The sequence below is a fragment of the Hippopotamus amphibius genome, chromosome 17, assembly GCF_030028045.1.
Source record: "Hippopotamus amphibius kiboko isolate mHipAmp2 chromosome 17, mHipAmp2.hap2, whole genome shotgun sequence".
NCBI lineage: Eukaryota > Metazoa > Chordata > Mammalia > Artiodactyla > Hippopotamidae > Hippopotamus > Hippopotamus amphibius.
This window is the reverse complement of record NC_080202.1, coordinates 11,398,753-11,412,512: the sequence shown is the minus strand read 5'-3', so window position 1 is coordinate 11,412,512 and position 13,760 is coordinate 11,398,753. Positions and strand designations below refer to the sequence as shown.

Genomic DNA, 13,760 nt, shown 5'->3' with positions numbered 1-13,760 from the left:
AAACTTGTTGCCTACTTTTGCATTGAAAATAACCGACAAACTACAATTTAGGACAAGAAATACCTCCATCAATACAGTGATACACACATCTATTGACAGGACAGAATCAAATTTTCTCTCATTACATACATCAAAATCGCCCTAGCACTATCAGCACACTTAAAGTTTTACTGTGGATATTTTCAAACACATATATAGAGAGAAGAGTATAAAGACCCTTCCACGGACCCCTTGCCCAGATTTAACAGCCATCAATCCAAGACCAGTCCGTTCTCACCCCACCCACTCCCTGGATCACTTCCATGCAGATCCCAGGCACCACATTATTTCATCTGTATAATCTTCAGTAGTTTTAAATAACATAACTATGAAATTTGAAAAATTAACAGTAATTCCTTAATTTCATTAAATATTTAGCATGAGTACACTTTAAAAACATAACAAGATGTAGCTCAAAATGCACTTGGTGCCTCCTAAGTAATTAGAAGGATGCTCCATCTGGCTCATGTTCATAAACAATTAATAACTGGCACTTCTCTATTTGTGACACATCCTTGGAAAATACACTTAGAGCCTGTGTTACCTTCCTTAGGTCAACACAGCTTCAACTAAACGAATTTAGAAGACGGATCACTGGTTTTCTACGAAATGGAAACAGGAGGCCTAGTGATGACAGCCGGAGCCAGCACTCACCCAAGCTCTCAGGGTTCGCCTCAGCAGCTTCTGACCCGCGTTGTTCTTCTGCCTCGTTCCCCGGGCTCATCAGGGACTTCTGCTTCATCTCTAACTGGGGGAGGATTTGAGCCACATAATTACGCTGTCCAGACAGGGCAGCAAGGGCAGCCACAGCAAACTAATTCAAAAGCACACAGTGTTGAGATCCTGGAGAACTTTATAGTCCTGTGCCCAGGACTGAGCTGTTTTTGTTTGTCCTAGAAATAATCCAGGATTTCAAGCTGCCGAAAGGTCTATCTGCAAAACTACCTCCTTTTCAACTGTGTGTTATCTGAGAGGGAATTTGATGTTTATCATTTCCATGCATTTGTATACTTTTACCCCATATTTACGAACATAACAGAGAGACCTGGTCTATGTTTAAGCTTTACATGAGGAATATCATACCTGTGCATCTTCTACAACCTGCTATCTGTGCTCACCATCACATCTGTGAGCACCTCCCATGCTGATACGGGCAGCTCTATCTACTTCACTCACTTCCAGTGTAATACAGTGTTACACAGAGATACAATATACAACCTTTTTGTCTGTTCTCCTATGAATGGACATTTTGTTCTTCCAGTTTATTGCTGTCACAGACAATTCAGCAGAACCACTTTTCTAAAACCCCTCCTTTGAGAGAGGCCACTCCTCTGTCTAAAATTGTCACTGGTTGCGCAGAATCTAACACGATGCTTTTCCTCCTAATCTCAAAGGTTAGGTTCCACTGAGAAGCCTTTGGGTTACAGAAGGAGGTAAAGAGGGGCTCAACTGAACCCTGTTTACTCTGACAATCTCAACATTCACCAAATTATGATTTCAAGGGTTCTAAATTATTTTTTATCCATTCGCATCACTGAACTTTAGTTTTGAAAAACATTCCTAAAGTTCTCTTCTTAAGAAGAGAGCTACTTACCTTCAATCAATAATATCACAGTACAAAAATTCTAAATATATAAAAATCTCACACAAAGGAAAATCTTACCATCCATATTCGAATCCCATCTGCCAAGGAATACACCTGTGCAAACTCCTCACTCAGGGCTGTCTTGCCCCCACTGTTTACTGGGGAAAGGAGAGGTTACATTCAGTTAACACAATTCACTGCTGTGACATTAAGCCCAAAGTCACTTCCCAATCTCCACACAGGAAAACTCTTGCCCTGACACTCGCACACTGGGAGTAGTAAGAGAGGATTGAGGGAAAAAAACTATCCAGTTAAACCACAAACACCTGTAATGGGTTCTCTGTGTTACTTCAAACTAACTTTTTTCAAATAAATAGCATCTGAAATGGATATACTATTAAAGCAAAATATTAAAAGTAAAAATATAGAAGATATAAAAATTATTAAAAGCAAAATAAAATTATTAAAAAGTGAGTAAAAAATAATTATTAACATGGAAAAAGGGTCCTGGTATACATTAAGTGAAAAAGGCTGGTTATGAAACAGTATATACAAAATTATCTTATTTAAAATCAGTAGTAAAAACACGGTGCGTAAATATACATATATACACATATAAATATACTTAAATAAAAGGCCAGGTAGATACACAGAAAAATAAAAACAGAAAAATGTTCTTGAAGTGGTGAGATTATAGTTGATAATTACTTTAAGCTTTTTTGTACTTTGTAAATTTCTATATGAATGGGTACTGTTTTTATAGTTAGAAAAATAGCAAAAAAGTTGTTTTTTTAAAGAAAGACCTATGAGGCCTGCTGCTTCTCTTCATCTAAAAACCACAGGATAATATACTGGAACAGGGTGATACTCTGTTGAGCCAATGAAAATGCAATGAATTTTCTGAGTACCTGGAATGCGTTAGGCTCTACACAAGGCATAGGGTAACAGAATGCTGAGAAAACAAACATCTTCCCTGCCCTCAAGCAGCTTAGAGTCTAGCTGAAAAACTCCTCCCGTACATTTCTAACCCAAAAGGGGGGCAAACTTTTAGGCAAAGATGAGCAAGTTACCTAGACAAGGACCATTCCCAAAGTGGTTCAGTCTTGAAGAAGCCATGAATAGCCCCTTAGAGGCAGGGACAGAAAGAACTGGGACCAACTGTGCTTCCTTCACAGCAACAGTGGTAGATATTCTAGAAACTTGTATTCAGTGAAATATTTCTAGTTCCACATTTGACTGTGTGTTTCTCAACTGCAAATAAGTATGTGATATCTGAACACGATTTGAAAGAGATGGGGGAAACTCTCTCCCAGCCAGAAACCTGCTGTTTCTCAGCTTTTAACTCACAAGGCTTTTATTCTTCCACGTAAAGTTCCCACAGATAACAAAGATTGTCCAGTTCTCTTACTACAATTTGATTATGAAAACACACACTGAATTCTTTTTCAAAACCATACAGGTCAGCTCACCCCTCATCCCCTAGCAGAGATATACTCTTCTATGTGACAGTTGTTTTCCTTGAATCACTCATGCTTCAGTATAGTTTTAGTTATCTGAGCAGCTTCTCAAAGAAAATATTAAGATTTGAAGGAGTAATTGAGATGTTTTAGACATCAGGAAATAAACTCTGCAATGTGGGACGTGAAGGACTAAGCAATAAAGGTAGCCGTGCTCATAATATCAATAATAATAACAATAATTAAAGCAACAGGCAATTACCTACTCTAAGGAAAGAACATTTGTTCCTGCTTCTTTCATCTGCATCATGGAAAGAACACGTGTCCTGCCACAGTGCTTGGGACAGCCTGTACCTTGTCTTTACGTTGGGTTTGAAATATTTTTCCCTGAAAGATTATGAGGAAGGAGAGACTCTCCCTCTTTGTGGGTCCTGCTAGGCTGCAGTCTACACTCAAAGTAAATACACAGAGATGGTATCCCTGGGGGACATGAGGAAAAGAAGTGGCCAGGAGCAGGCTATCAACAAAGGAAGTCAAGCAGGGATGATGCTACAAAGAAGCTGCAAGTCTAAATATAAGAGTTAATACCTGCATTTCCTCCTTGGTTATAGCACATTCAATTACCTAAACATCCCACGTTTTAATTGGAACTGCTTAGCATGTTAGAGCTGATCAACTCTAAACCTTATAGATAAGCATACTCAGCAGTAAGGTTATCTGATTAACCTGAAGCTGCACAACTTCTAGTTTGTGAGCTGGGACTACAATCCAAGTTAAGGTTTCTTTCCATTAAACTTCTCGGCAGTTTTCCATGAGAATTCTGGATAAAGACAAATTACCTGCAAATTAGGAAACTCAAGGCTAATTGCTGTATATTGCAAACTACTAACTATAAACTGGTCACGAATCTTTTGACTGGCAAAGTAGGGCTGACAAGAGGAAGTCTATAGTTGTAGAAATATGTTTATATTGCAAAAAATTTTAAAACTTTCACTTAAGATAAGCTTTCTTAAAACTTAGCAATTGGCCTTCAGATCAAAAACATTCCCTGTAATATAAGTTACCATATTTTTGCAGCTTCTCATATAAGTCTGGAGTGCGATACACCAGAGCAGCAAAGGTGGCGTTCACAGCTTGATCAATAGTGGAACCAGCAACTATATCTGTCTTTGGGGCCTGTTTTCTACATGCCTGTATGAATCCTTTGCAAAGTTCTGAATATGGCCCACAGAAGCTCTGGGCAGGATCTGACTGTGCAAAGTCAAGAAGAAATTGGTGGCAGGGGTCATCAGGGATGTTCTTAACCTGGGAACAACAACAACAACAAGAAAAACCATCATGTTTAACACATTCATTCAAAAAAATAAAGTTTACTGAACTCCTACTAGGCCAAAGCAGAAGTATAAAATACGGTGCATACTCTCAGGAAGTTTCAGTCTATTCGGGGGAGATCAGATACATGGGGTAAAAAAAAAAAGGTAAACATAAATAAAACATTAAAAGCATTAAAACTACTACTACTGTAAAGCATAAGATTATCAAGTGCCAAATGCCTAGAAGGGACACCCAGTGCTGAGAATTCACAGGAGAGAGCTCCTGGCAGGTTAAAGTAATTAAGAAAAGCCTCCTGGAGGGGATGCGGTTTGGACTGGACCCTGAAGACTGGGCAGGTTTAGCCCCAAGGAACACAGCCATTAGCAGAAGTTAAGAGTCCGTGGGGAGACTGACCTGGCCTGAAGTCTCAGCTGGGGAGTGGTGGGAACTAGAGTCAGATAGGTAAGGTGAAGGGAGACTGCAGAGAGCCTGGACTGTCACACTGAGGAGTTTAGACTTCACCCTGTGGGCAACGGGGAGCCATTAATGATGCTTGGCAGTGGATGACAAGATAATGCAGTGATTAAAAAAAAACTCGGTAGGTACCAATGTAACAATGCAAGCGCAAGATGAGGGCCTGGATAAAGATGGAGACAGAGGAAACGGAAGGAGATGAACATCGCAAGGAAGGATCCACGGGGCTCGCAGCTGATTGGACAGGCTGGGTGAGAATGAGATGGGGATAGAGGTCGCGCTGGGGAGTGGAGGCTCAGTGCTGGGCAGACAGTAACGACGGTCACAGGAGCAGGAGCAAGTGGTCCGGGGAGACATCCTGGAGTCACCCTTCTGAGCTAAAGGAGCCAGAACACTGAACTGCAAATACCTAACAGGGAGATGGGGATACACGACTGCAGCCTGGGAGAAGAACCAGGGCTGGAAACTGGTATTCTTCACCCAGATGTGACGCCAGAAGAGAGGAGATAGGATAAAGTCTTGGTGGGCTGCAGGAAAGAGGAGAAAGCCTGAATGAAGCCTACTCTTTAGAGAAGGAGGAAGAAGAGAGGTCAATACAGGAGGCAGATGGAGTGGTGAGATGTAAGAGAAGACAGTGGACTGCCATGGAGTAAAAGAAGAGGGTCTGAAGAGGCAGAGAGGTAAAGGAGAAGAGACGCTGAGGAAGAATCCCTGGAGTCAGCAATTAACTACTGAAGAACTGGGGTGCGGGAGGCGGGAACAGGGAAGGAAAGTGGTAGAGCAGAGAGAGGGCGCGGAGAGATGGAGAAGAGACAGTGGGTGAACTTGTTTAGGTTTTAGTTATTATAAGCCTAAATAATGTGCTACTGTTCCATGGAGAACAAATAAGCACAGCATAAATCATTTACTCTTAAGTCTGACTCTGTGGGCACTGGAAACAAACTCGACTTGCTTTTTTAATAACTCCAACAACAGAGATTTACTGAGCACCTACTGTACATCACTGAAGAGTCAATCCGTCAATACTTGTGAACACCCGTTACACTGGCCCCTGTGGTGCACAGTGGGGACCCCAAACGAACAAGGGACAGTTTCTGCCCTCGAGGAGCTAACAGCTTAGTGGGGGTGATAAGATGTAAACATAAATGCTTATAATTTAAAGTAATCAAAATTAGTAAACATTTCCCATTCCAAATACAAAGACGAGAGAAGAGTAAATACCTCCTTATTATCCTGGGGTGGGTGAGTGGGCCAGCTTGCTTCTAATCCCAACTCTGGACACATTTGGTGCCTGAAGACAGGTTTCCACAAGGGGGAGTTTAGGACTAATGCCATTTTTGCCTGAGGTACTGCCATGTTACTTCCTAACTCTGGAAAGAGAAGAAGGCTTGTGAAAGTTCTATTTTTTCCTTAATGTACTGAGAATCTTTGAACGGATGAAGAAATGGCTTTAAAAAAACTTGGGCATTAAGACTTGGGGGGAATTCACCCACATTTAGCAGAATGTAATTGTGACACTTTATAAACACATACTCTGATGAACCCAAACCATCAGGTAGTCCTGAAATGCTGCCATTCTGTACGACAACTGTAGTTACAGGTCCCTCTGAAATGACTAACCCATGTAGTAAGTTGAAAACAGAATGTGGACCACCTCTAGGTGTTTCATTACGGGGACAGGTACACAATTTGTAAAACTTAAGTTTGCAAAAAGAAAAATAATAGTAATCATTATGTACCCACCATATATGTGTTTATGAATAAATAAAAAAAAGACTAGGTAGCAATAGATTAAAATGTTAGTGATATTGATCTCCAGGTATTAGGATTAAAAATGGCTTTTCCCCTTGCCTTTTTTCCATTATGCAATTCTTCTCTGATATTTTACTTTTAAAATGAGAAAAACTCAAGAAATGATCTAGAAATAAAATACACTAGAAAGTTTCATTCTCTTTCTTGTTTCTTTCATTCTTGGATGAATTAAGTAAATAAGTTGAAGAAATCACTTTAAGGCAAAATCCATGTTCACATATTTATACATACACAAATATTCACATAATTAGAGAATATACAATTAACTTAGTCTACATTTCTGCCTTCTTGTTGGAGTACACCAAAATTCACTCACAAAAAAATGATACAATGCTGCCAAAACCCAGCTCCCTCCCCACTTGTCTTCCATACATAGGGAATCCAGCGTCCTTGGCAATGTGCCCCAGTGTGAGTCAAGCAACGTGATGACAGTGGTGTCGAGCAGACATTTTATTCTAGTTTGGTTTAAAGGAAACTGAAAGGGAATTTTATCAATCCCTTGGCTCTGCCATTATGTGGAGACAATTTACAGGAGAGGGGTACCACCTTGCTCTTCAGTGTGGCTATAGCAAGGAGGGAAGGGAGAGTACACGGACTTACGATGCACGGACTTGAGTGCCATGCACTGGGAAGCGAGGCGTCCCATCAGCCGGGAAACAAGGAGCTGTAAATCCAAGCCCCAAGACACGGCGACATCAGGCAGGCCATAGGCAGTGACGGTGAATTTGTAGCCCCACTCGTTATTGCTGCTGTCGGAGTGAAAGAGAAACTGCAACCGGGGACCAGCCTTAAAGGTCACTTTCTAGAGACAAATGAAGAAGTCATGTGGTCAGACCGATTAGAGAAGGCAGCGTTTCAGCAATAAGCATGTTCTTCGCAACTCAAAAAAACCTAAATTTAAAATTGGTCTACAGGGAATTCCCTGGCGGTCCAGTGGTTAAGACTCCACGCTTCCACTGCAGGGTGCACAGGTTTGATCCCTAGTCAGGGAACTAAGATCCCTCATGCAGCTGGGTGAGGCCAAAAAAAAAAGGGTCTATATTCTCAACATTGTATCTTATCACCCCCACCAAAACTACTAAAGGAGAAATGTACAACAGAGTGACTGAAACAGAAAATTCACAATCACACTTTATGAAGAAGCAAAGCTGAAAACTGCTGGTCAGTTTTCTAAACCTCAGATGCCCATCTGCCCACCACCTACGCAGCCAGAGAGCATGGTGCCCGCTCCTTTGCTCCCACCAAGACCGCTGACAGCTGAGAGGTCAACAGTGAAGCAGCGCTTAACTTCCCAGCCCCAGAGACCACGCGGCCCTAACTGTGAGGGGGATCCTGGCTTTCACCAGCACGGTCGGGTTCCTCCTGGACCCACCGGCCCTTTCTTGCTAAGGATTACAACTCCTCATTTACTCTGGATGATGTGATATAAACCAGGGGTGGCAAACTGTTCCTATGAAGAATCAGATAGTGAGTTATTAGATTTTCTGTATGATGACTCAACCCCACCACTGCGGTGCCAACGTGGCTACAGACAAAACAAACAAATGGGCATGGCTGTAACCCCCCAAAAACTTTATTTACAAAACAGGTGCTGAACTCTGCTATATACATGTCTTTTTACAAAAGTGTAATATATGTGCTTCCCTTCAAAGACCATATCTCTTGTTACCCCCGAGGCTGACAAAAGGAGAAGAACTGATGCAGAAGCAGGCCCTGCACGGCTCTCTGGGAATACCACTCACCTTGGGCCATTTATCAGTGCCAACTTTCGTGTCATAGCGTGTCTTCCCACCTCGAGCGTCAGTAAATTCCAGATAATCATACCTGTGAAAGCATAATCTCTGTCACTTTCCTTCTCTCATTTTCGATCCATTATTGCTTGGGGAAAAAAGAACAGGTGAGTCGTACCTTTTTTCAGTTTCACATCTCTCATCAAATTCCACCTCGAAATAGGTTGCCCCCGGGCTAACAAAGACAGACACCTCGTGGCAGTTATTTTCATAATTGTGGGCAGACTCCTTGGTCCACGTATGTAACACCACAGGATGCTCCTGTTGCCAAGTCTCGACATCCAGCTACGCAAGCAAATGAGGCAAGAGAGAGGGTTTTCATCATTCTGCATCTAGCCATGCACAGGAAACTGTGTTCTGTAGCAGCACCCCCGACAGCAGCCCCTGACATCCCTATACAAATCATCACACAGGCTAAAGATACACCTGACGTTCCCATCTACACATACTGATCAACACACATTCATTCAGCAGCGTAGACACGGGGTTTCTATTGCACTATAGTAACTCTGATGAGCTTTTATTTTTCTAACTGTGACTACCTGTAAGAACTATTTCTTATAAACCAGTACTAGCATGAATTTCCAGTGGAGTTTAAAGAACTTACACTTCTATCTGGGACCTTGGCAAACCTAAGCCCATCCTGTCTTCTCCCTCCCTTTTTCAGCCTTTGCTTTTTTGTCTTTAAAATAGGCTTTTAAATATATGTACTTTCTACTCCCACAGAGCTGTGAGATTCAAACAAGACAGTGAAAAAACTTTGTGTCCTATAAGGTTGAGGGAGAAAATGCTTTAAAATACCAAATCCTATAATTTGCCTTTCAACCAGATTTTCTCTTCTGGATTTCAATCTGATTAATCACTTACATGGCTTTTACATAATTTCGTGTGCTATAGCACAATGAAATTAATCCATGTACAGTTTCCTCTGTGTCTCCTGTCTAATGCCGACCACACCAAGTCAACGCAGCCTGGCAATTATCCTTGTTGGCAAAACCCACACTGATAACACTGATAAACACTGATTCAGTACTGATAAAATAAAGGGGGCTCTTCTAGAGGTTAACTTATTCGTGTAGACCTGTACTGAGTGGTACGTCTCACTACGTATAGTTACAGTGCTCCTGAGAGGAGATGTAAAGTGGGTTCAAGTGCCAGCTCAAGGTACCTTGTTCAGTCCTCCGTCAGGGTCACTGCAGAGCTCCTTCAACAGCTCTGTCAGGGCACTGAACTCTCTCAAGAGTGTGCAGTGTGAAATGTCCAATGTGCCGAAGTCCAGCAGAAAGATCACCTACAGGAAGATGAACGAGGCCCTTAGCGTCCACCTCAGACTCTGCTGGGGATGCAGGTCACCGACCCCTTCTGACCCTTACAAATGGCTGCCACTCTGTCTTACCAGCTGACGAGCTGCCATTGAAAACACCGAAGTACATAATTTTTCTACTATGGTTTTCCCGCTATACTGTGACAAAAGGGATTCCAAAATCACTTTAGTGTGTGCCAGAAACTGTCCCACGTCTGCCAAAACATAAAGAAAATAGTTGATATTTTATACAGAAGAAACATCATTTGCTTGGACATCATCAAGGACAAAGCTGGAGAGGGTCACAGGAGCTGTGGCGGGAACTCCCTGTCAAAAAGACCACGAGCCCATTAAGTGTCATACAAACGTTTTCCTCTGAGAGGGAAAAGCAATGCAAATCTCAGTAAAAGTTTACTTTTAAAGTGAGTGATTTTTTTTTTTTTCTTTTTTTTGTCTTTGCTACTTTTCAGTGGGGTGGAGATATCACTTTTGTAAGTGAAGGTACCAACCCAGTTGCTGGTCTGCCTTTCCCTTTGTTTGCCAAGGGGCCGTCTCTAGGTGCGCCATATGACAGGCCAAACTTAAGGAGCCAGGACTCCACACTGTAAGCATTTTTTTTTTGTAAGCATTTTTGACACAGCTGCTGAGACCAAGTTTGATGGAACTGACTTTCCTACATATAAATTCTCAGAATCTGTTGGGTTTCATATAATTATCTGCAGGTTTATGGGACATGAATCTGAATATTTTCAGTATCAGCAAAGATCACAGAAGTGTTCACATGTACCTTAGATTTTTAAAGTCCAAGACTTTCTTTTTTGGATAACTTGATTGAAACAGGGAAGACAGACTCCACTGAAGAGTACAGTATCATCTAAGAGTGCTGTGTGACTGCAGAGGCAATGTTTAGGCTGTGAAATGACCTAGCTCTACAATTAAAACACTTAGACACACTACCACATTCAGACAGGAAAGTCGGAGCAAAAAGACATGCTACAGAATTCTATTTTAAGAAGAAGAAAAAAAAACCTGAAGACAAATCTGATCTGTAATAATAAAATGAAAACCACACACACTCTACTCTATGCATGAGGTACTAAGAAGAGAGCACACACACCGAGCCAAACCCAAACACTGATCTGTTCTCATGGATTTTGTACTGAAACTCACATTTCTCAATGAGGTCGATGGCAAGATCTTTGGCTCCCGAGTCCGTGCTCTTCAGCTGCAGGTAGCACCAGGACAGCAGGCTGCCTTGGACGGACCAGAACAGAGAGAAGAGCACAGAGCCCACCTCCCCTTGGGCCCCATCGACCATCAACAGCTCACACTACAGGGGAGGAGACAAATGCAAAGTGTTTACAGCAACAAAGCCATTCACAGAACACAGCCGGGGCGTTCTCTAAGACAGCAGCTGTCAGAGGCAAAAGGATTCTAGGAAAGTGGGGAATGGTTATGACAGAGCTTTCAACACGAAAGTGACCAAGAAAGATGGTATTATGAAAACTCCTCTCTTGCTCTCCAGCTTTTTAGAACCTTTACAGATGGTTTCGACTCCATGTGTCACCCGCTTCTGCCCCTTAGGAACCCTCCCCTGCCCTCCCCTCCCCCATTCCCCATTATCCTGCCTTTCTTTCTCTTTCCCTCTCATCTTCAAAAATTCCTTTTCTCTCCGGCTCCTTCCCCTGAGCCTTCAATCAAATCTCTCCCATTTAAAAAAACAATTCTTTATCCCTCTATGGCTCTCTAACCATCATCTTTATTCTGAAGTTTCTCTGAAGAGTCACCTGACCTCTAGGGATAAATTCTTGTACCTCCAAACCACAAGATATGTTACTTCCATGTAAATGTCCCAAACCGGAAACAACCCAACTATCCCCGCAAAGTAAAATGGATACATACATGACGGCAGATTCATAAGGGGAATACTGTGTGCCAGTGGGCGGGGGTGAGGGCAGGGAGGGGGGCCGGAGGAGACTGCAGCACATACATCAACAGGCATGAATCTCGAAAATGCTGTCAAGTGAAAAAAACTTGTCCCAGAAGACTGTGCACCACATGAGTCCATTAAAGGCCAAACCCAGGCAAAACAAGCCTGCTCTGTAGGGATAACTAGAAAGAAAAACGAGGAAATGATGAACATAAACTTCAGAATGGTGGTCTCCTCCGGCGAGGAAGGTGAGCATGAAAGGGCATGGCTGGGGGGGGGGAGGGCGGACTTCAAAAATATTGGCAATGTTCTAGTTCTTAAAATGGATAGTTGTTTCTTTCAATTGTCCATCAACATACATTCTTATGTATGTGTATTCCATTTGAAAAAGCTGTCTGTCTACACCTGCTGTTCTTGCCTTTCCCCTCCCTCCCACTCTACCCCTTCTGTTCCCACCACTCACTGATACCACTCCGCAAAGGCGTCAGGTACCACCTAGGGAGCAAAGCCTCTCCACTCAACCCAAGCCCTGGTGGTTGTGCTGACCACTGTCCTTCTTGACACTCTCTCCTCCCCCAGCTTCTGGCTCCCCTGAACTTCCTCCTGCCCCTCCTTCTTCCTCTCGGGGCTGCCCTTTCCACGTAGATGCCCACAGGTGACGAGAAGACACTGACGTGCACAGCTTCAACTCTCCCCTGTTGGTTAATGGCTGCAAATCTCCATTTCCAGCACTGACTCAGCTCCTGAGTTTCCAACCAGACATCATCACCTGAAGTCCTACCAGAACCATAAACCCAACATGTTCAAAGTCTAGCTGTTATCATTCTCCTCTTCAAATGCCTGCTCCTCACCATCTTGTCACTGGCCTTTTACATATGCTGTTCTATTAGGAACACCCCTTCCTCTTTGCCTGGTCAGACTCTACTCGTGGGCTCACAAGGAGCTCCAGCACCACCTCCTCCAAAAAGCCTTTCTCAAGGTATACTACCTTCTTCCACCAGATAGGGTCAGGTGTACTCTTCTGTACCCACGAGACCTACGCTTTTACTGCCCTCAGTGATTACATGTTTGCCCGCTCCTCAAGACTCTGCTCTTCTGGCCCTGCACCACCGTGCCTAGCACAGGGTGCCACACACAGCAGGCATTCAGTGGATCTTTACTGAACTAACAGTCTTTTGAGAAAATTTGCAGGTACATTTCTGACCACCTTGGAAAAAAGTCTTTTTAAATATAACTCTTCCTCTTTAGTGTAACCATAAATGTTTCTTACAGAAAGATAATTCAAGGAAATATCTCAGTGGCTGCAGTGTTCCCTGGCCTGGGAGGTTCGGTGAAGTCTCTAACTTCCTTCGTATCACAGGCAGGTGACAGGAGAGAAAAGACAAATGTGATCTCCAAATGGCAAAGATTATGAGGAATTCTCTTGGACAAACGCCATCTCATGTCTCTGTGTACAACTCACAGTATGCCTGACCTAGTGGAAAGGGGACAAGACTAAGAGTCGAATGGCCTGGGTTTTAGTACTGGCTCTAGCACATACCAGCTCACGTAGGAGGCAGAATTAACACTTATGAAAACTGGTGAGAACACTAGTGTCTTCTGCCCAATGGCACTGATGATGTGAATGTAGAACTTAAATAAGACTTCAGGGGTCTGGGAAACACAGAATTTAGACGAACCCCAGGAGAAAGGGAAAGTGCAGGGAATGGCAGAAATAATGACAGATGAGAACAAGACATGGCTAACCAGGGCAGAGCAAATACTGATGGGCAGTAGGCTGGAGTACGATTTTTAGGGGAGACTCAAGAGATGGGTCTGGAAAGGAGACAGAAAGGTGAATATAACCAAAGAGAACGTTAATGTGACAGCAGAAATTAGACCACTGATGAAACACAGTTAGGGCTTAAAAGTCAATACTTTACCCTAAAGAACAAAGGCATCACAGTGAAATAAAAATAACCCTGAATTTAAGCTAACACTAGGTCTAAACAGTGGCTAGCCCACATGACCTAGCACACTAAAACTGACAACGCAGCACACTGCAAGCTCTCTAAGG

At 42.8% G+C, this 13,760-nt stretch overlaps 1 protein-coding gene across 3 annotated transcripts in view; it reads right to left on the bottom strand.

Moving 5' to 3' along the window:
* The window catches only part of ZZEF1 (zinc finger ZZ-type and EF-hand domain containing 1), a 108,978-nt gene that overhangs the window by 47,539 nt on the left and 47,679 nt on the right, over nucleotides 1-13,760 (bottom strand). For all 3 annotated transcript variants that reach the window (XM_057714160.1, XM_057714161.1, XM_057714162.1), the window contains 10 exons: nucleotides 10,945-11,104; nucleotides 9,868-9,989; nucleotides 9,640-9,762; nucleotides 8,590-8,756; nucleotides 8,424-8,505; nucleotides 7,282-7,483; nucleotides 6,091-6,239; nucleotides 4,146-4,386; nucleotides 1,703-1,782; nucleotides 694-787 (listed from right to left, as the gene is read on the bottom strand). In XM_057714160.1, coding sequence (XP_057570143.1) covers nucleotides 694-787; nucleotides 1,703-1,782; nucleotides 4,146-4,386; nucleotides 6,091-6,239; nucleotides 7,282-7,483; nucleotides 8,424-8,505; nucleotides 8,590-8,756; nucleotides 9,640-9,762; nucleotides 9,868-9,989; nucleotides 10,945-11,104 — 1,420 coding nt within the window. The remainder of the gene's footprint in view (nucleotides 1-693; nucleotides 788-1,702; nucleotides 1,783-4,145; nucleotides 4,387-6,090; nucleotides 6,240-7,281; nucleotides 7,484-8,423; nucleotides 8,506-8,589; nucleotides 8,757-9,639; nucleotides 9,763-9,867; nucleotides 9,990-10,944; nucleotides 11,105-13,760) is intronic.